The sequence below is a fragment of the Oncorhynchus tshawytscha genome, linkage group LG10, assembly GCF_018296145.1.
Source record: "Oncorhynchus tshawytscha isolate Ot180627B linkage group LG10, Otsh_v2.0, whole genome shotgun sequence".
NCBI lineage: Eukaryota > Metazoa > Chordata > Actinopteri > Salmoniformes > Salmonidae > Oncorhynchus > Oncorhynchus tshawytscha.
The window spans coordinates 41,740,676-41,762,574 of NC_056438.1; the positions used below are offsets into that span (position 1 = coordinate 41,740,676).

The window sequence follows — 21,899 nt, forward strand, 5'->3', positions numbered from 1 at the left end:
AGACTAAATAGTAATGAAATTGTATCGTGCTGTTCTTGGCCACTGAAATGGTCAGGGAACCACAAGAGACTAGTCAGGACCACATGAGTACTGTCAATAGTACCAATAGGTGTGCTGAGGAATTTCTAGAGAGACAAGTGCCTTGTTCAGGGACTTGATACAATAAGTGTTTACATGATCGGCATGAGGGTTGCATACATGTTGGTTTGCTAGTTAAGACACTTATTGGTTGAGAAAAAAAAAAGACCAAGTCAATGACAGAATGCTGGCCATAACACCTGCCTATGAAGGCCCCAATGGAAAATTGATACCTACCCATCTCCTGTTCAATGTTACGACCCACTTCCTAATATTGCTAAGGCTCTTGAACAAAATTATGACGATGAGACAGAAATGTAAATATGTATTTTATACCTCAACCTTCAAATCACGGTGCTCTAAAAATAGCTCCATACCATAAAGTTAAAAATATATATATATACACAATTGCTAGTGAAGAATGCAAATGCTTATGAAAGATAATCTGATTCATTGCTTTAGGCACCATCAAATCAACAATAAGGGCCACTAATCATGCATGTATCCGTTGGCTAAGGTCCACTGATTGGATTCATATTTCCTGATTGAAACATAGGTTGAAGATATCTTCAACCTAGATTAAAACCACCCATCAAAAATTCAGAGGAATATCACAATGCAAAACTTGAGATCAGACAGCATGAACAGATAGCAATCAGCAGTGAAAGAGAGGTAATGACAGGAAAGTATTCAGTAACCATTGTTGAGAAATATGCTAAATGTTAATTAAATGCCTACAAGGGAATCGAGGAGACAAATGTAAAAGACGAGCCACAGAACAGAATGATCAGCGCCATTTCCAGCTATATATTGCCATCTAGTGTCGCATGACGGGAGCAACTGAGCATTATGTTTGAATGAGCACAACTGTACTTTTATGTTTGCAGGTTAAGTACGACCAACATTTCTGAATTCATGCAGCAATCATTAAATGACGAGCATGTTTACAACATACAGAAAGAAGAAAGATTCTGCTTTGTCATGGAGGGTTTAAAGGATTGGGGATTTTTGTGTTATCTTTGGCAGGTTTTGAAGTTGGAGGCAAGATACCATTTTGTTTTGAATCACTCTGGAATAATGCATATGCCTTCTTGCAAACATCAGTGTAACGGTGATAAATAAAATGAGAATATCAAGAGATTTGTGGTAGAATAATTTATTTTATTCTGATATACTTTTAAAGAAATAATATACAAAGCTATTTTCGCCCCATCCTCACAAAAACCTCTGGTCCCCCACTATCTGATAAGTGTGTACGTGAGTCACTCCTGTTCTACAGACCAACGCTTTGGCCAGTGCCTTCCCAATTTCAGCATGCCACTGATCGATCAGAGGGGTCTTAGGAGAAGGAAGGCGAAGCTAAGTTTGTGGATGTGGAAGAGTGAGACAGCATTGTCCTGTGAACATTTCATTGTAAAATAGTTACTTTATTTAGTGAGACCTAAAAAAGTTTAACTTTGGTAAAACGAAATGTTGCAAACGTTAACTACGGAATCCATTTAACTACTGCTGTACTGGCTTAGCTAGTATAGTCAAGACAAAGGTGAGTCCCATGAAAAAATGATCCCATCCTATTCACAAGGACAAAATGAATAATGTGCAATAATTTAGGTTTTACATAACCACATAAAACTAAAGACCCTTTCACAATTTTGCAATAAACTGCACATGATAAGGAATGAATTATTCTGCAGACTCAAGCTAGACAAAACAGACAAGCTTACAAAACATCAAAGTTCAGGAGAAACTGGGAAAATAATCAAGTACAGATCAAATGGGGGTTTAGATGCAGGTGCGCGTAGGAGGATATTCAGAGGGTGTGGAGGATGAGAACGTTGCCCTTTATTGTAGGATTCTGTTGAGGGTTTAGTGATATGGACTGGGAGGTTACCGGAAGGTTACTCCATGGGGCAGCATGTTCTGAGAAGTCACCTGGCCCAACGTTAGAGGGGTCATAGTCATATTGGGGTGGGAAGTTAGGAAGTCTACAGACTATTTCCATCCAGCAGGAAAGTGGGGAGAGCATGGACAGACAGACAACTTCCATCAAGCAGCTATGCATCTTTGTCAGATCACATTAAAAAAAGTACTCCGCTAATAATGAACCCATGATCCTGGGACTGCTAAATTCATGATTCCTAACTATATGAGTCTGGAAGGAATCAAAGTTGGCTCATTCAAGAATCTTCTTTGCACTCCTTCAAGTCTATGCTTTAGACGTGTTCATGAATCAGTTGATTCATACATCTCAAGCCAATCTGAGTTCACGCTAGAAACTTCAGTTAATGCATTATGCATAATGTATGCATTCCCAACCAAAACTGGCTATTCCAGAGGAAAGCCAGATATTCTCAGTTTCTCCAGTGCAACAAACAGTCCACGATTCCAAAAGGCGGCAGCTGTTTCTCAGGTAAGAAAAAGGTATGACCTGTAGGTTCCTCAGAATCGACCGGTTTGGGTGTCCATGAAATGCTCAACTAGGCTTCGGAATTCTTTCAGCCTGCAATTTCATAGAAAATTTAAATCTTGGACGCCTAATAAAATCTACACTTTCAGGGGCTTCGGCAATGGTACGCTTCATTGCTTGGCCCATGATGTCTTCAACAGGCCCAGACTCTTTTCCGTATTCCTCATTTGCCCTTTGGTTCATGACGTTTCAGAAGTGTTCAGACCAGGGCACAGAGGACCTCGTTGAGGGCTTCGACTGCAGTCTGAAGCAGTTCACCGTCCTTCGTCTCCCACACAGGTTCTCAGACCATGTAAGAGTTCTGGTTCTTCAGCTTGTCCAGTTCTTTGCTCTGCTGTCTAAGGAACAGTATTCTGGGAGAAAGAAAAGGAAAGTTAAGAAAATAAGCAATTTATCATGTGACATAGACACAATCACTACACAAGACAATTATGATGTGTGTGCTCGCTTGTCCTGTTCTCACCTCTGTTCCCTCAGCGTGGCCTGGATCTCACACACTCTGACTAATGATCTGAGGTTTTTGAGTTCAGTGCAGATCTCAGACATGTAGAGACTGCCCATGTTGTGGGCATCTTCCCGTAACCGTGCTGCCTGAAAGAGAAAGGCGGAGCTGGTTGAGAGAGTGCACCAAAACACAAATTAACCTTTAGCATGGAGAGCAAATATCAGAAAGTAAAAAATAAGCTTCTTCAGAAGGAAATCCCCAATGAGAAATGTGTTTCAGTACCGGTTAGTCAGACTACCGAAAAGCCTACACTCACTATGTATAGGGTCGTAGGCCTGCCTATTGGTTCCATAACCTGCTATCAAGGTGTGCAAAAGAAGTGAAAGCAAGTGAACCCTTGTTGTCTGAGTACCCTAAGGCAGGCAGCTTATCTGCTGCTTCTGACTAGCCAGCCCCAGCATTTTTTGGTAGTTCAGCTCTTTGTAGTTGAAGTGATGGCTAAATACACTGCTCAAAAAAATAAAGGGAACACTAAAATAACACATCCTAGATCTGAATGAAATATTCTTATTAAATATTTTTTTCTTCACATAGTTGAATGTGCTGACAACAAAATCACACAAAAATTATCAATGGAAATCAAATGTATCAACCCATGGAGGTCTGGATTTGGAGTCACACTCAAAATTAAAGTGGAAAACCACACTACAGGCTGATCCAACTTTGATGTAATGTCCTTAAAACAAGTCAAAATGAGGCTCAGTAGTGTGTGTGGCCTCCATGTGCCTGTATGACCTCCCTACAACGCCTGGGCATGCTCCTGATGAGGTGGAGGATGGTCTCCTGAGGGATCTCCTCCCAGACCTGGACTAAAGCATCCGCCAACTCCTGGACAGTCTGTGGTGCAAACCAGTCTGTGGCGGATGGAGCGAGACATGTCGTCCCAGATTTGCTCAATTGGATTCAGGTCTGGGGAATGGGCGGGCCAGTCCATAGCATCAATGCCTTCCTCTTGCAGGAACTGCTGACACACTCCAGCCACATGAGGTCTAGCATTGTCTTGCATTAGGAGGAACCCAGGGCCAACCGCACCAGCATATGGTCTCACAAGGGGTCTGAGGATCTCATCTCGGTACCTAATGGCAGTCAGGCTACCTCTGGCAAGCACATGGAGGGCTGTGCGGCCCCCCAAAGAAATGCCACCCCACACCATGACTGACCCCCCGCCAAACCGGTCATGCTGGATGATGTTACAGGACGTTCTCCACAGCGTCTCCAGACTCACATGTGCTCAGTGTGAACCTGATTTCATCTGTGAAGAGCACAGGGCGCCAGTGGCGAATTGGCTAATCTTGGTGTTCTCTGGCAAATACCAAACGTTCTGCACGGTGTTGGGCTATAAGCACAACCCCCACCTGTGGACGTCGGGCCCTCATACCACCCTCATGGAGTCTGTTTCTGACCGTTTGAGTAGACACATGCACATTTGTGGCCTGCTGGAGGTCATTTTGCAGGGCTCTGGCAGTGCTCCTACTCCTCCTCCTTGCACAAAGGTGGAGGTAGCGGTCCTGCTGCTGGGTTGTTGCCCTCCTACGGCCTCCTCCACATCTCCTGATGTACTGGCCTGTCTCCTGGTAGCGCCTCCATGCTCTGGACACTACGCTGACAGACACAGCAAACCTTCTTGCCACAGCTCGCATTGATGTGCCATCCTGGATGAGCTGCACTACCTGAGACACTTGTGTGGGTTGTAGACTCCATCTCATGCTACCACTAGAGTGAAAGCACTGCCAGCATTCAAGTGACCAAAACATCAGCCAGGAAGCATAGGAACTGAGAAGTGGTCTGTGGTTATCACCTGCAGAACCACTCCTTTATTGGGAGTGTCTTGCTAATTGCCTATAATTTCCACCAGTTGTCTATTCCATTTGCACAACAGCATGTGGCATTTATTGTCAATCAGTGTTGCTTCCTAAGTGGACAGTTTGATTTCACAGAAGTGTGATTGACTTGGAGTTACATTGTGTTGTTTAAGTCTGCCCTTTATTTTTTTGAGCAGTGTATATAATGTCCCTTTTCTATCCATCAGGTCTCCGTGAGCAGGTGTAACTGAAATGGTTCATCATTGACAAGTGAGTTTGACTTTTTTGTATTCAATCAACTCCAAATAGGAAATTACCTGAGTATAGCTACTGCCATCTACAGTTGAAGTCGGAAGTTTACATACACCTTAGCTAAATACATTTAAACTCAGTTTCACAATTCCTGACATTTAATCCCAGTAAAAATTCCCTGTTTTAGGTCAGTTAGGATCACCACTTTATTTTAAGAATGTGAAATGTCAGAATAATAGTAGAGAGAATGATTTACTTGAGCTTTTATTGCTTTCATCACATTCCCAGTGGGTCAGAATTTTACATACAATCAATTAGTATTTGGTAGCATTGAATTAAATTGTTGAACTTGGGTCAAATGTTTTGGGTAACCTTAAACAAGCTTCCCAGATTAAGGTGGGTGAATTTTGGCCCATTCTTCCTGGCAGAGATGGTGCAACTGAGGCAGGTTTGTGTATGCCTCCCACCTCGCACATGCTTTTTCAGTTCTGCCCACAAATTTTCTATGGGATTGAGGTCAGGGCTTTGTGATGGCCACTCCAATACCTTGACTTTGTTGTCCTTAAGCCATTTTGCCACAATTTTGGAAGTATGCTTGGGGTCATTGTCCATTTGGAAGACCCATTTGTGACCAACTTCCTGACTGATGTCTTGAGATGTTGCTTCAATATATCCACATAATTTTCCTACCCTCATGAAGCCATCTATTTTGTGAAGTGCACCAGTTCCTCCTGCAGAAAAGCACCCTCACAACATGATGCTGCCACACCCGTGCTTCACAGTTGGGATGGTGTTCTTTGGCTTGCTAGCCTACAAACATATGGCCAAAAAGTTATATTTTTGTTTCATCAGACCAGAGGACATTTCTCCAAAAAGTAAGATCTTTGTTCCATATGCAGTTATATTTTTTGGCAAACCATAGTCTTTTTTTTTTTTTATGGCGGTTTTGGAGCAGTGGCTTCTTCCTTGCTGAGCGGCCTTTCAGGTTATTACTGTAGATATAGATACTTTTGTACCCGTTTCCTCCAGCATCTTCACAAGGTCCTTTGCTGTTGTTCTGGGATTGATATGCACTTTACGCACCAAAGTACATTCATCTCTAGGAGACAGAACGAGTCTCCTTCCTGAGCGGAATGACGGCTGTGTGGTCCCATGATGTTTATACTTGTGTACTATTGTTTGTACACATGAATGTGGTACCTTCAGGCATTTGGAAATTGCTCCCAAGGATGAACCAGACTTGTGGAAGTCTACAATTTTTCTGAGGTCTTGGCTGATTTCTTTGATTTTCCCATGATGTCAAGCAAAGAGGCACTGAGTTCAAAGGTAGCCCTTGAAATACATCCACAGGTACACCGCCAATTGACTCAAATGATGTCAATTAGCCTATCAGAAGCTTCTAAAGCCATGACATCATTTTCTGGAATTTTCCAAGCTGTTTAAAGGCACAGTCAACTTAGTGTATGTAAACTTCTGACCCACTGGAATTGTGATTATGAATTATGAAATAATCTGTCTGTAAACTATTGTTGGGAAAATGACTTATGTCATGCACAAAGTAGACGTCCTAACCAACTTGCCAAAACTATAGTTTGTTAACAAGACATTTGTGGAGTGGTTGAAAAACTAGTTTTAATGACTCCACCTTAAGTGTATGTAAACTTCCGACTTCAACTGTAGGTACGAAATGTGATTGTATGGTAGTGCTATTTAAAACTGCCGTTACGTAATAATATATACACAACTCAATGACATGCATATATCCTACTAACATCAATGCATGACTACTAAATTGCAATCACAAATCTTAATTTAACAACTAACATGACCTTCTGTGTATTCCCGTTATATCCACACAGTATGGTATTATTTTCATGATGAATATTGAACCCATTAAAATCGTAGTCATACAGTTTGACAGATATTAACATACAAACTACTAACTCGGTGTTCTCATATGTTGATCATCCCGTTATCGCACTTAACAGTGGAGCTCCTACCTGCTTCTCGATGTGCTCAGCGGGCCAGTTCTGGACGTGCCTGATGAGGTTCTCATCAAAGTGAGAGGCCAGCGAGGGAGTGAAGGAGCCGGGAGTGCTGGACTGGGCTGAGGCGACGTTGAGAACCGAATGGCCGCCGGTGGCGTTGCCGTTAGGTCCTGATGGCGGACTCCCCTGACTACTAGACAAGAGAGAAAGCAGAGTCGTTATAAGGAGAGTAAGGCTCCATCCAGAAACAACCTCCAGTCTACCACCTACACACTTGTGTTGATTGGAAAGGTTTGGATAGGTGGCTACTACAAAAGCACTTTCATACATTCAAACCTTCCAGATATACACAAGTGCCTCTACATTTCAAACTACCTCCGCTGTCGGAGAGTTCGGGGGTCCTCTGGATGTTTCTCTGCTGAAGCCTGTTGAGAAACTGGTCCTGGTTTCACTGGGGTAACCTACAGAGGCACAGAGGGGAGAGGGAGGGATGGAGAGAGTAAGCCATTAAAAAGGGAGTGTGTAAGATAAGGAAACAATTAAGAAAATTAAAGCCAGAAACAGGGAAGGAGAGAAGAGAGCAGAGGTGAATGGAGATAAAAGAATGGTGACGTGGGGAGAAAGAAACAGATCACAGGGTTGAAATGAAAAAAAAAAAATGGAAAAAATACACACCCCCAATCATAATATTATTTGACAAGTTTAGAGTTTCTGCAGAGGTGCTGACCTTTGGTTGGGAGGAGGCAGGAGGCATGCTGAGTGGGGGTTTCTGGTTATGGAGGTTGGTCTGGGGCGTGCCGTTCCTGGGTGACACATATGAGCGGGGTGAGGAGGTGTCCGACATTAGCGATATGGGTGACTGACTCGCCTGCTGGGCCGCTATTGGTTCATGTCCAGGAGGGGAATAGGACAAAGGAGGAAATATTTTTAATGATAGCAACCTTAATCTCACATACAAAGGTTATTACTATACGGGAAAAAAATAAACGCAACATGCAACAATTTCAAACATTTTACAGTTCATAAGGAAATCATTTAATTTCAATAAAAGCTATGGACTTCACATGAGTGGGCAGGGGTGCCCACTCAATTTGTAGGATATTTTATTTCTGATCATGAAACATGAGACCAACACTTTACATGTTGCGTTTATATTTTTGTTATACATTTGCCTATAAGGACCATCATTTTAAAGGTTTTATTTTTCTTATGCATCCAAAACTTTGTGAAACTCAGTGGCTATTGTTGCTTTGAGGACTACCCTGGTTAAAAACGTCAATAGCAACATTTTCTAGATTATTCAACAGAAAACCAAATCAGATGTTGCCCTGAACTGAAGGACACCCATACACCTTCGAGAGATAAGTAACATTTCCAGTTACAGATTTTAACAATAACAGCTTCCATGAAAACATTTAATAGGAAAATGCTTACAATGTATTTCTTTCTGAATAACATGTCAGAGTGCAATGTAAGCACAGCTCTATTTACCAACCACTAGACACTGAAAAATCTGTAAAACCAGTCTAGCTAACAAAAAAGGCATCAAAAAGATCACCAGAAAGGTGACATAAGAGCGGCCATACCTTGGTTGGAGGATTGTTGAGCAGCTTGGGAAAGCAGAGAAGTGATGTTGAAAGCAGACGGTCCAGCAGTGAGGAGTTTATGAAGCATAGACTGCAAGGAAGCTTGGGTGACAGCAGCCGCGAGGACTGGAGGGAAAAAACACACAGGACAATGAGAAAAATACAGATACGTACACTCACGCAAACAGGCACCAAACTTGTGTATGTATGCATGTAACACATACACAGATGGGTCCCATACACATACATTAACAAAGAGCAAGAGAGGAGAGGGGTTGTTGAGTGACACAGTGAAGAGGAGGTGAGCAGACATGATATAGGCTATACAAAACTGTCATTGAATGGGTGGTTTAATTTGATGATTTTACATTTTACAACCCAGTTGGTAGGCAAGAATCCCTTTTCTCAGGATCACTCATCCACAACAATAGAACCCACCAACCCTTCGCCTCGATTAAGCTACTCCCTATATCGTGAATTAAGCCGATTCAATATCTGGTCGGAGTAAGAGAAACTAGAAACCAAATGTGTGTTTCACATTTCAGTACAGCGTGGTGGGGGGGTGTAACTCCCATTTTTTACAATACTTATGCTCCATGAACATTTACATAGAAAACATGACTCAGATTTGCCCTTTGAGCCCAAAGTCCTATCTTGCAACTTGGGGCCCGTGCCAATTAAGCCTTTTTCAACCGGTGAGCCATTTGAACTCAGGTACGCTAAAGATTAAGCAGGAGAAATGTGGAATTGGCCAACTCACCCTCATTGATCTTGGCCATGTCCATGCTGCCGTTGTTCATCTGCAGAGTGGCTTGCAGCGCTGGGAGGAGCTGCCGCAGGAGGGCGGGGTCTTGGAGCAGGCCCGAGGCCTGGGTTTGGACAGAGGGGGACACCGGGACCGTGGAGGAGGAAGATGAAGGGGTGGGGTTAGAGCCAGAGGCTTGGTTCAGACCCGGATTGGTGGAGGAAGAGGACTGAGAAGGTGCAGAGTTGGAGGACTTGTCCCCTGAAGTGCTCTCTGTGGGGCAAAAAGAACAACAAGTTAGGGCTGCGAACACTGGCTTGACACATAGGATGCACCTCTATAGTTCATAGTGACTTCCTTTCCACCTCAACTTTTTTCACACATTGAAAAGGGGATCGCCATAATGCATAGAGTTGTCAAGTCTTCAGATCAGTGCAGAGGAAGGAGAGGACACAAGGAAAATAAGTCACTTCTCACTATTGACACATTGGCCATATTGTAAGACTGTAGATGATTTCATATACAAGTAGTCATAATATCACAACAATAAGGTACTCTTTAAATAGGCAGGCAAGTCAAAATCCAGATGTTACTGCTGCATCTGAAACCTAGACTACACCTCCCATACGCTCTACCTCTGTAGTTTTTATACTCACTTGTGGTGGCTGTGTCGACAGACTCTCGTCTGTAGTCCCGGTCTTTGGGGAAAGTGTTAGACTCCCTCTTAGATGGGTCTTTCTGCCTCTGCTCTCTGGACACAATGAAACACAAACGCAAGGTCACTGTCAGGTTTAAGTTAAATTAAGCGGAGTGTAATTGCTGGTTCAATACAGATTGGGAATGTAATTTCATGTTCAGACTTCTGTCAGAATGTGTAATCTACCAATCTCCGTTTTGGGACATTTTAGCATGCTAAAAGTAGGGCCCAAAAACTCAGTTTTATTCGTTGCCTGTTTGGTTTTTCCCATTTAGAATTGTTCCGTTTTTCTCTTCTTCAGGTTTTCGCTCCCAAAATCACTTTAATAGAAAGACAAAATCCAAGTCCACAACAATGCTTAAACCACATCAGGAGACCACTTTTGAGATCTGGAAAAAACCTTTAAATCAAGTTCGCAGAGACTTAGGTTAGTGGTGTTTCTGTAGCACACATGTGATTGCATAGTTTGCAAAACAAATTGCCACTGGATTGATTACAATAATCATGATATCATTCTGCCAGGTAGGCATAGGATACTTTGCAGTGAAAATTTAATTGAAAAGGGTTTTGAGAAAGCCTTTCCATCGTTGACCGTTGTCATGAGCATCATCGCTAACGGCTAGGCATACACAAAGTAGACAGATGCACGCACAAATACAGGGGAATTCCCACGTTGCTCTACAGAAGGTTGAAAGAAAATATTAATAACTGATGCATTTTGATTCTTGTCTTGTGAAAATGTTGGGCAAATTGAAAACATTTAATATTGTTGAATTCTGCTTTAATGTATGGATTCAGAGGTTCCATCTGCGTTTTCCGCATCAGGGATGTTATAGGGCCCTACAATAATTCAATCAATGAAATTAGGCTCATAAATATGTTAGAATGGGGCAGTCGGACTACGGCAGCCACGCGGCTATAGATTCTGTATTGAGTCTTAGGGTAGAAACGGAAGAGTTGAGGGAAAAGACGAGAAGAGAGTATGGCGCTTAGGAGTGACACTTTTTCCATGATTCAAGGCCTTACCTCTCCAGCCAGTCTTTGGGCTTCTCCCATTGAGAGACCTCAGTCCTGCAGTTGTAGTAGTACTTCTTGCCGGAGGAGCTGATGTGCTCGGACCAGTCGTCTGCAGGCTCATGAGGCTGAGGGAAGAAGGCACGACAAATAGGTTACCTAACACTCTAGGGTAGAGTGCAAACAAAGTTTGAATCCGCATGGTGGGGAAACAGCACTACTGTACTCCCTAGCACTTTTCCAATTGTTTTTATTTTGATGAAACTGAGGAGAGGGGTGTCAGGCAGTGGGAATGTTTTTTGTTGTTGTTTGCAGTAAAGATCTAACGTGCATGCAATGGAATAAAATCAGTGTTCGTTGTTTGCAGTAACTTCATTGTTGTTGTAATATCCCAAACGGACATGGCAGTATCACCAACTAAGGATTCTAGCTTTAAGATCAAGTAGGCCTACATTTGGGGATGTGATCAGCACTACATGGAAAATCAGGGGAAAGGCTGGTGGCTAGTGATCAGATTCACATGTAAAATCATGTGTGGGGATCCTTGCTTAAAGTATTGGGCCTAACCGATTCAAATGTAAGAAACAATGTGGTTTATCTGGAAAACACATTTTAGTCTAATTTGGAGAATGGTCAATACATTTTTCTTTTACAACATACAAAAAGCAATGTTATAGAAGGCATCAAGTAAATAAAATACAATAAATAAATACAGGATATGAGCATATAGGCCTAGACTTTGCACTGTTGTTAAGAGCAAGTTACCTAAACCTGCACACTATTTAGGCTAGTCTGCCTCTGTCAAATGTGTTTGTCAGGGTGTATGCATATATGCTGAAACTCTGCTTATCCCAGTTACACTGCCTTTCCTGTCTACACAGAGAACATACTCAACAAGGCTAGCAGTAATACTCGGCTAGTGGGCCAGGCTCCGAGGCATTCATTTAGGTCATTTACAGGTGTTTTCTTGACAGTGTTGAAAGACTTGAAATGCATGCGGAGCTAACCCTTCGGTTCGAGGGGCTGATATCTTGATGCAAAAGTAAATCTACCCCATTGTTTCTCTGCAGAAGTGTATGTATGTATGTGGTGAGCTGTGGAAAGAATCTCCTCTTGAAAAACTGATTATCATCACCGTCTTGATGGAGATGAACACCAGAGAACAACCAACCAAAATCTCATAATTTGATTTTATTTTATTTGATTTGATTTTACATAGACATTTGGATGTGTAGTCCAGTTTCGTGTGACAAATGACCTCAATTGAGGTCATTTGTCAAACGAAACTGGACTACACATTCAAATGTCTATGTAAAATAAAATTGTATTTGTGACTTTGTAGACTAACAGTGAAATGCCTACATATGGGCCCTTCCCAACAATGCAGAGAGAGAAAAAACTGGAAAGATAAGGAATAAATACACAATGAGTTACAATAACTTGTCTATATCCATGGGGTACCAGTACCGAGTCGATGTGCATACTGGAAGGGGTAAAATGAATAGGCAACAGGATAGATAATAAGCAGTAGCTCAGCATTTAACACCATATTACCCTCCAAACTCGCCACTAAGCTCGAGACATTGGGTCTCGAACCCGCCCTGTGCAACTGGGTCCTGGACTTTCTGACGGGACGCCCCCAGGCGGCGAGGGTAAGAAACAGAATAGCCACCCCGCTGGGGCCCCACAAGGGTGCGTTCTCAGCACTCTCCTGTACTCCCTGTTCACCCACGACTGTGTGGCCATGCACACTTCCAACTCAATCATTAAGTTTGCAGATGACACTACAGTGGTAGGCTTGATTACCAACAACGACGAGAATGCCTACAGGGAGGAGGTGAGGGCCCTCGGAGTGTGGTGTAAGTAAAATAACCTCACAGTCAACTTCAACAAAAGGAGATGATCGTGGATTTCAGGAAACAGCAGAGGGAGCACCCCCCCATCCACGGGACAGCAATGGAAAATGTGGAAAGTTAAGTTCCTCGGCGTACACATCACGGACAAACTGAATTGGTCCACCCACACAGACAGTGTGGTGAAGGCGGCGCAATAGCACCTCTTCAACCTCAGGAGACTGAAGAAATTTGGCTTGTCACCAAAAACACTCAAACTTTTACAGATACACAATCGAGAGCATCCTGTCGGGCTGTATCACCGCCTGGTACAGCAACTGCGCCGCCCACAACTGTAAGGCTCTCCAGAGGGTAGTGCGGTCTGCACAACACAATCACCCCGATGCCACAGGAAGGCCAAAAAGATCATCAAGGACAACAACCATCCGAGCCACTGCCTGTTCACCCCGCTATCATCCAGACAGCGAGTTCAGTTCAGGTGCATCAAAACTGGGACCTAGAGACTGAAAAACAGCTTCTATCTCAAGGCCAGCCGACTGTTAAACTGCCATCACTAACATTGAGTGGCTGCTGCCAACATACAGACTCAAATCTCTAGCCACTTTAATAATTGATGTAATAAATGTATCACTAGCCACATCAAACAATGCCACTTTGTTTACATTCCTTACATTACTCATCTCATATGTATATACTGTACTCTATACCATCTACTGCATCTTGCCTATGCCTCATGGCCATCGCTCATCCATATAGTTATATGTACATATACTTATTCATCTCTTTACACTTGTGTGTATAAGGTAGCTGTTGTGAAATTGTTAGATTACTTGTTAGACATTACTGCACTGTTGGAACTAGAAGCACAAGCATTTTGCTACACTCGCATTAACATCTGCTAACCATGTGTATGTGACCAATAAAATGTGATTTGATGTCGAGTCAAAAGAGTTGTAGTACAAAAAGGGGGATGCGTCAATGCAGATAGCCCAGGTAGCTTTTTGGTTCAATATTTAGCAGTGTTATGGCTTGGGGGGGGTAGCTGTTCAGGGTCCTGTTGGTTTCAGACTTGGTGCACTGGTATCGCTTGCCGTGCAGTAGCAGAGAACACTATGACTTGGGTGGCTGGAGTCTGACAATTTAGGGCCTTCCTCTGACACCGCCTGGTATGGAGGTCCTGGGTGGCAGGGTGCTTGGCCCCAGTGATGTACTGGGCCGTCCGCACTATCCTCTGTAGCGCCTTACTGTCAGATGCCAAGCAGTTGCCATACGAAACGCTGATGCAGCCAGTGAAGATGCTCTCATTAGCGCAGCTATAGAACTGGCCTATGACTTGTATATGAGTTTGTCCTGTGGCTCAGGGGCCCATGATGTATTATTATAGCCATAGCCTGGTGAATGCCTACTTTCAGAAATAATTTCTTCAAGAAGAAAGAAGTCTTACTGTGTCTGACACCTTGCTTTGATTTGAGTGGGAGCTGTGGTTGTGCACATTCTCTTGCGGAGAGCAGCTGGTACCTATAAAATAAACAACATGAGAACACTTATGAGAAATAAAACAGAATTAGCAATGATAGACATGACAAGTGAGGCTACCCATCCATTGAACAAAATATTTGTGCAGTAACATGGAATTTACAGCGGCTATCCATTTTATGAAGTACCCGGGTACAGTATGTCAAAAATGTATACTTTAGTGCACAAGAGAATACTAATATCGCCTAGGTGCATGTCAGTTTTAGCATTCTACAGCGCTTGCTCATTTGGCAAGACAGTAACAAGTTAACTAGCTATAAACTGGTGCCCAGGCTACCATATACAAGCACTTGTGGAACACCAGCTACATAACTTCTTATGTTAATGTTGCATTGATGTCTGTGTATATAGACTTGACCAACAGTTATGTGTGTATATCTTCAGTCAGGAATTGGGCCTTAGACTAGACTTCAGTAATTTAAATATTTCCAGCGGTCAATGTCTTGTTGTACGCGACTATCTATGCATATTTTGAGCAGGTGACGTGTGCAGAAGTCGTCCAAGTGATTTTAATAGCCCAATCAACAGTGTATATATATTTTAAGCAGCAGAACAAGATAACAGATTATTTTAATTTGATGTAGGATCTCACTAGCCTAGTCCCAGATAAAGCCAACTCCAAAAGGTTGCTTGGCATAACGAAGACCACAGGAATTGGCTAAACAGCACAAACATAACTAGGACCAGGTTAAGCTCTCATCTGGCTGAACAAACGTACAAGCTTCTCTGTGCACACAGTACTGTTGACAAGCATACAGAGAAAGGAACATCTGCATTTGTGTGTAGCTCGGTTCTCTTTGGGCTTACCACCATCTTTGCCTCGGAGTGTGTGAAATGTTTTTGTTTTGCTGTGCCCATCGCTGTACTTATTGACCGGACTTTCATCAGAGCGCCGGAGCATTTTGTAGGGCGGTGTAGGATCTGATAACCCATCTCGCATTTTATCGTGACCGTGAAGGGTGGTAGATTGACTCTTTGGCTGGGATTTGTGAGTCTGCAATACAAATAGACTTGTGTTAGTGAACATATCAATAGAAAGCCACCTCTTCTGTTTGATAAATACCTGACATTATACTGTAGGCCTATTTCCCACTCTTGACATTGTGCTGTAATTCTCATTCCTGCCTATGTATGCACAACCGTTTGTAATGTTTTTTTTATTCCCTAACCTTAACCCAATTATTTTTGCCTGCATTTGTCATTACAGTTCTGTAATTGTTGCACTTTTATAAAGCATCTTACGGTGAGTTAATCCTTGTGCAGTATTCAGACTAGCAAACTATGTAGTTGGCTAGCTAACTTTCGGTATAGGTCGTTATCAATAAAACGCCACAACATGATGAAGAGCGTTCGATTTGGCTGCTGGGGGGGAAAGGAGACCCCGAGCTTTGCAAAAACCGTTGACAGCTACGGTTTTAATATATCACCTCTTGATGAGCATAGTCAGGACTACACATTTCCACATTTAGCTCTGTAAGAGTTATATTGCAAGTAACAATGTTTTTTTTATGGTCAGTAGCTAAACATCAATGCATAATGTATTTTCAAATACGTGAGTGTAGCCTATCCATTTGTCACGTCGCTAGCTAAACAACCGACGTGTCATTTCGCTTGCTTCATCAGCGATTGGGATTTTGGAAAGAGTTTGACATCTGCAACTCCTCATCCTTGTAAAAAGTTGTCAGTTGGACTACTGTCATCACCACCATAGATCAAACAGTATTTGGATATCACCATCTTGTTTATCCCCTCAAAGTTAGCTTGTTAAACTAGCCATATGTGATTAGCTAGCCAATTTGATGTGGTCCATCATGTCTGTCAGCAATTGTGATTAAACACACTTTAAAGCAATGTTGAAAATGGGATAGCGTTATCTAACTTCGCTAGGTAACAGAGCTACGTTGGTTGGAGAGAGAAAAAAGTACACTCACGTTACTAGGTCTACTTACCACACTGTTTAGCCAACTGTACGTTTCTACCCGTAGCTTGCACAATAAACATTATCAGCCAACAGTAGGGCCTACATCGGCAAATGCGCCCTTCTGCTGCTTGACAGGCAAAGCGCAAAGGCTTGTCAGGTAGCTATCGTTCACATATATCAAATTAATGGTGGCCAATATGAGATATCGTGAGGCTACCCTCACGTATCTAAAAGTACATGATCAATTGATATTTGCTTATCGTTTAAAAAATGCGGTTACTTGCTGTATAACTTGGATTCGCGCTAAATGGGCGCAATTGATGTGCATGGAATAATCGGAAATGTGTATTTCTGACTACGCTCTTCAAAGGGTTATTACAACCAAATAGTTAATATTTATTTAACAATCCCTTGAAAACGTCATGTAGTTGTCAATGGTTTCAGCGCTCTCCACCTTGTGATGTTTTATTGATAAAGACCTAGCTATAGTTAGCTCTTACTAACGTTAGCCAGATAACGTTACCGATCAGAAGATAATTATCCAGCTACACTAGCTAGCAAATTGGCTATTTAGTTAGTTAGTTATACGATATGGTAATGCTACATTCGTTATCCTGCTGGGTATCAAGGCCTGCAATTTCAAGCTCTCTCGTAAAGGTAAACATGGTTAGCGTTGGCTAGCTACGTCACGGGAAAACAGCAGTTAGTTAAGTTAGCTGGCTAGTTAACCATCAGTTGTTTCTAAACACATTAACGTAGTTCGCTAGTGTAAATAGCTAACGTTAGATGTAGGCCAACGTATCTTCAGTAACGTAATTTTGCACAAAACTGAGCCATGGCTTGGGAGTTGCAAAGCCAGGCTGAGGCCTGCCTAGCTTACGAGTTAAGTTAGCTAACGTTAGTTAGGTTGCTATTTTAACCAGTTATAGTAGCTAACTAAGTTAGCTAGATAACATACTTGCTAACCAGGCAGCTAGCTAATTAGCCTGTATTCACCATTTACCTGATAGGGTTGGGAATCCCTTCGGTCGTTGCACCTGAAATATAGGAAAATAAAGTTAGCCAAGTTATAGGGCACGCATCTAAAATGTTGATGCCGTCTCTGCTCGCGCTGCAAAATATGCTACAAGTAGCTAGCTAGCGAAATCGAGTTAGCTGTAAATAGCTAGACATGCTAGTTGGCAGCATTGTTTTAAAGGAGTGGTGGAGCCGTCAATGAGAAGTGGCAGTAAAATGTATTGTCGTTTACCCATCGCTGAGTCTCGGTTGTTTCCTTGCATGCATTACCATCAATGCCGTGTTGATGTGTGTGTGCGCGCGAGGGGGTGAACTATGGACAACAAAATAGTATTCTCGTCTTTGGTAACTTGATCTTGGCGATGTCTCTGTATTTAGTTCGCCAGCTAGGGACGCTAGCAACTAAATTTTTACAGTGGCTAGCTACGCTATGTTGAAAACGGCCTTTGGTACATTTTTTTGCTCGCCTAAACTGCACAATCTCTCCGGTGCAGTGCAAGGAAACAGACGAAGCAATGCGAACTGCCCCGCCTCCAATGTCTTAGCTATTTCCGGGATACTCCCATATCGGAAAAGAGTCGCAAATCATAATTTATAAAGGGTTTGCAACGCAGTCTTACAAATAACTTTCTCACCAAGAAAGGTGGACACAGAGGAAATACAGTGGTTGAAATAACAACACAGCCCACCTAACTGCTAATGCACATGGCTAAGAAAAGGAGATGATGAAAGCAAGGTTCACAAAAGTAATTATAAAAGTGGTAGGCATATGCACTTTCCCCTACCCCAGTAGCCTATTTCGATAGTCTAAAAAAAACTCACAGTGCCCAATGCAACATTCAATTATAAATCAATCACTATCCCCTTCCCCTAGTGTTCTTAGTTCATCCATGGGCTTTGCAAAGCATTGCCCAATCTAATCTAAGTGATAGTTTGTTGAATTTCACAGCACTAGGCTGAGACAAAAGCCTAAATAGACCCTTCTGGGCCAGTAAGAACACTTCCCATATTTTGCAGGGATTGACCCTGATCTGGATAGCCTACCAATCAGGACCAATGCTGTTTTTATGTATCGCTGTCTGTCTAGTATGTCTGTCTGTTCATCTATATAATGGCAAGGAGACATCAGACCATGCCTTTGTTTGGCCTCTGCTTTCCAATGCCTGTTCTGGTCCACTCAGATCCAAATGAACCGACCTCGTGATATAGAACTGATGGGGAAACGTGTAGGGCGAGGGGGACATTTGCACCAAAGTTTATTGAACCTTTACGCTTGCCTGGTAAATGTGGGTCAGAGCTGGTGACAGGTCACATGGACCAATACTGTCTGGATCAGACTGGCTCTTACTGCTTTTACTCTATGTTTGTCTCTTATTTTGTTCATGTGTGGATGTTCAAATGGACCCAACATCTCACGTTTTAGAAGGATAAACGTCCATGGAGTCATTTTCTCTCTGGTGAGTGTTACCTAATTTGTACTGTGCTGAGCTTGCTGAATTGCATATTGACACCATCACTATTTACATTATTTACTTTATTTTGATCCAATAGCTGTAGAGGGTGGTTTGTAAAAAAATAAATAAACAAATGTTAGGGATGGAAAAGCCATCTGTTCTTTTCATTAAGAATAAATTCAGCACTTTTGGTCACAAACAGTGTGCAGATTTCCTTAAATTCAACACAGTTCATCTGATTTATCAAGCACCATTTTTAGTTGTTTCCGTTCTCTTTAAAGTATTGAGTCATTTTCCACTCACACAGTACAATATTCATATTTTTATTGTCAACAAAAGTCACAAACTGACTCAGTTGCTTGCTAGTCAACTGCTTAGGAATATAGATCACAGCCATATACTTGCTTTCACGTATCCCACAGATGCATTTGCTTGATCGGTTTCAGTGTACTTTCAATCTGTGTACATCAATCAATGATGTCACATGAAGGACAGAAAAGCTATGATTCTGTGGTGAGAGAGCATATACTTGTATAATTGGTTGGGAGAACTTACACTTCAATAACATGGCACTAGGTGGAGTGTAGAAAGAATGTGGACTATTGAAAGATTTGGTTTCAATGAGAGTCACAGATCTATAACTCACATTTCTATCTGAAATCAGTCAGGTCTTACACTGAACTACATAATAGATCTTCAAAAAAGGACATGTCAAATCTTCTAAATTGCAAACATTTGACCTATCTTATCCACTTGATGGCAGTAATACCATATAACAGAACATGTTTTCAGACCATAGCGGTTTTCTTTTCTTTTTCTACTCCATTAATTAAAGGCCCAATGCAGCCATTTTTTTTTTATCTCAATATCAAATCATTTCTGGGCACCTTACTGTGATTGGTTTCAATCAAAAAAGTTTGAATTAAAAAAGAAACAAAATAGCTTCTTAGTAAGAGCAATTTCTCAAACAATAATTTTGTTAGGACTGTCTGGGAGTGGTCTGAGTGGGGAGGGGAAACTGAAAACTAGCTGGTTTGGAGCTGTCTTTTTTATTGGTCCATTAGCTAATTTACTGCCTGGTGATGTCATAAGTCAGGCCAAAACTCCTTCCCACCAAAACAGACTGAAACTTCAGGCGGTCTTTTCAAACAGCACTTACACCAAAAGGGCATTATCGTCAATTTCACAGTATTATTTCAACCTCATAGTGTGGAAATATAGATAAAGTACAGGAATTAACGTTTTTGACTGCACTGGGCCTTTAAGATTGTTGGACACTAGAATGAAATACTGAGAACAAGACATACAGAACTGTTTCAGTGTATGCTCCAGTAATTTTAGTCTCTTATACTAGATGAGATCATAATTCTGTTGTCCTTTGTTTAGGATGTTGTGCCAGCCACTGCAACAGTCCAAGTTGGCAAACCAGTACATATTTAATATGTTTGTAAGGCAGCCAATTGATAATAAAAAAAGGGCCTGCCTTGATAGAGAATGAATGGATGAGTGAATACAGGCCAATCTCACTACAGTATGCAGATATATACATTCTCACATTGCAGTGCTATTTTCCAATTATGGAAAAGTTATAGAATAATTTAACAAAATTCTACCTGGAACTTGCAAATAATAAATATGGCAGAAAATAGACTTACAAGATTCATAGAAGATTCTTGTAATATCTGACTTACCTGGGTGGTTACCATTTAGACATAACAGAAATGTTGAATGTATTTTATATGCCTTCTACAGTCTCACATACATGAGACATACAAATCTCAAGCACTTGGATCATAGTAATAGCAAGCTGTTGCATGTATTGTATGAAAAACATACAAGAGCCATGTAAGCTAAGCCATCTAAGGCAGAGGCGGCTCCAGGCACAGTCTGGGTCTCAACTTACTGTTGAGAGTTAGAATAGTAGAATACACAGTGTGCATGTCAAAATACTGGGCTTGGTTAAAACCCTGGATGGGAGATCAAAGGCATAGCTGTAGATAAATCAACTGTCCAGTAGGAGGTGCTGCCCAGCCTTAACCATGGAAACTCATACCTAAAAATCTAAATGCAAATAATTTATTTTTCTTCGAGATATTGTTATGTTTCTTTTTATGTGTTGATTTATAAAAAACAATGTGAAACATATAAGGAATGCATTCCCAGAACATACTCAGTACATCAACTTTTCTTATAATATAGCCTTTTGGTGCCCTATGTGAGATTTGGTTGGGGGGCCACCCACCTTGTGACAAAACATTTTTGTGGCTGCCCTCTTGATGGTGGAGAGAAACATTTTAAGGTTAATATCCTGCAATTTCACACATTTTGCCATGGGGCGGAGAGAACATTTAGCAATATTATAACAAATTTCATGCAATTATACTAATTTTCCATGGGGCAGAGATAATGTTTTGCACTTTTAAAGCAAAACCTGTTTTGATTTTTGGGGGTAGATCAGCTTTAATATTGCAGATAGATTGTAGCTTCCATCAAAGTAATTGTCTGCATCATTTCTAATCCCCCATATACAGTATATCTTTTGTAAATATATGTCAGATAACAACACAAAACATTGTTACCTGACATGGCTAATTGAGTGACTGTGACATCAGAGAGAAACAGCTGACGAACAACCAAATTTCGCTGGTGTATTCTACTATTCCTACTCTCAATAGTAAGTTGTGAGTCCCCCCACCTTCTTATAATATTCATAAATTAATCATTTAATTAATATATTTTGTCTCAAATATGTCATATCATATCTTTGTAGGAATTGCACCACAATCATTCAATTGTGTATGTCATATAAGGTATACCTTTACATTTAAACACGTATACAGTGTACGTACTGAAAATGGCAGATTTGGGCACTAATAAGCTCCTATGTAGTGGCTGTACAGTATACTATGCATGATGTCAGAGCCCTGGCTCTGTGCTTCACAGCACTGTGTGGGTTTTGACAGACAGCTGATCTGAACTTGAGC

General features: G+C 41.7%; 1 protein-coding gene across 2 annotated transcripts; it reads right to left on the reverse strand.

Moving 5' to 3' along the window:
- Positions 1–394: 394 nt before the first annotated feature.
- On the reverse strand, positions 395–18,012 carry LOC112260254 (WW domain-containing adapter protein with coiled-coil). 2 transcript variants are annotated; one of them, XM_024435195.1, is made up of 13 exons: positions 17,694–18,012; positions 17,448–17,481; positions 15,331–15,517; positions 14,432–14,505; positions 11,147–11,262; positions 10,080–10,174; positions 9,439–9,696; positions 8,679–8,804; positions 7,820–7,971; positions 7,468–7,553; positions 7,105–7,282; positions 3,009–3,136; positions 395–2,898 (listed from the first exon to the last, which is right to left on the reverse strand). In XM_024435195.1, the coding sequence occupies exons 1-13, from the start codon at positions 17,732–17,734 to the stop codon at positions 2,829–2,831; spliced, it is 1,545 nt and encodes a 514-aa protein (XP_024290963.1). In that variant the 5' UTR covers positions 17,735–18,012; the 3' UTR covers positions 395–2,828. The 2 variants fall into 2 exon arrangements, with proteins under 2 accessions (XP_024290963.1, XP_024290962.1); XM_024435194.1 differs by having other exon boundaries at positions 7,105–7,285.
- Positions 18,013–21,899: the final 3,887 nt, after the last annotated feature.

What these genes read in the sequence shown, in the direction of transcription:
- LOC112260254 (XM_024435194.1), bottom strand. Translation starts at nt 17,734, where the DNA reads ATGGTAATGCATGCAAGGAAACAACCGAGACTCAGCGATGG. An exon ending in CGAACTCTCCGACAGCGGAG is followed by an intron (nt 7,286 to 7,467) that starts GTAGTTTGAAAT and finishes TCTCTTGTCTAG; the next exon opens with TAGTCAGGGGAGTCCGCCAT. An exon ending in GCCACGCTGAGGGAACAGAG is followed by an intron (nt 2,899 to 3,008) that starts GTGAGAACAGGA and finishes TCTTTCTCCCAG; the next exon opens with AATACTGTTCCTTAGACAGC.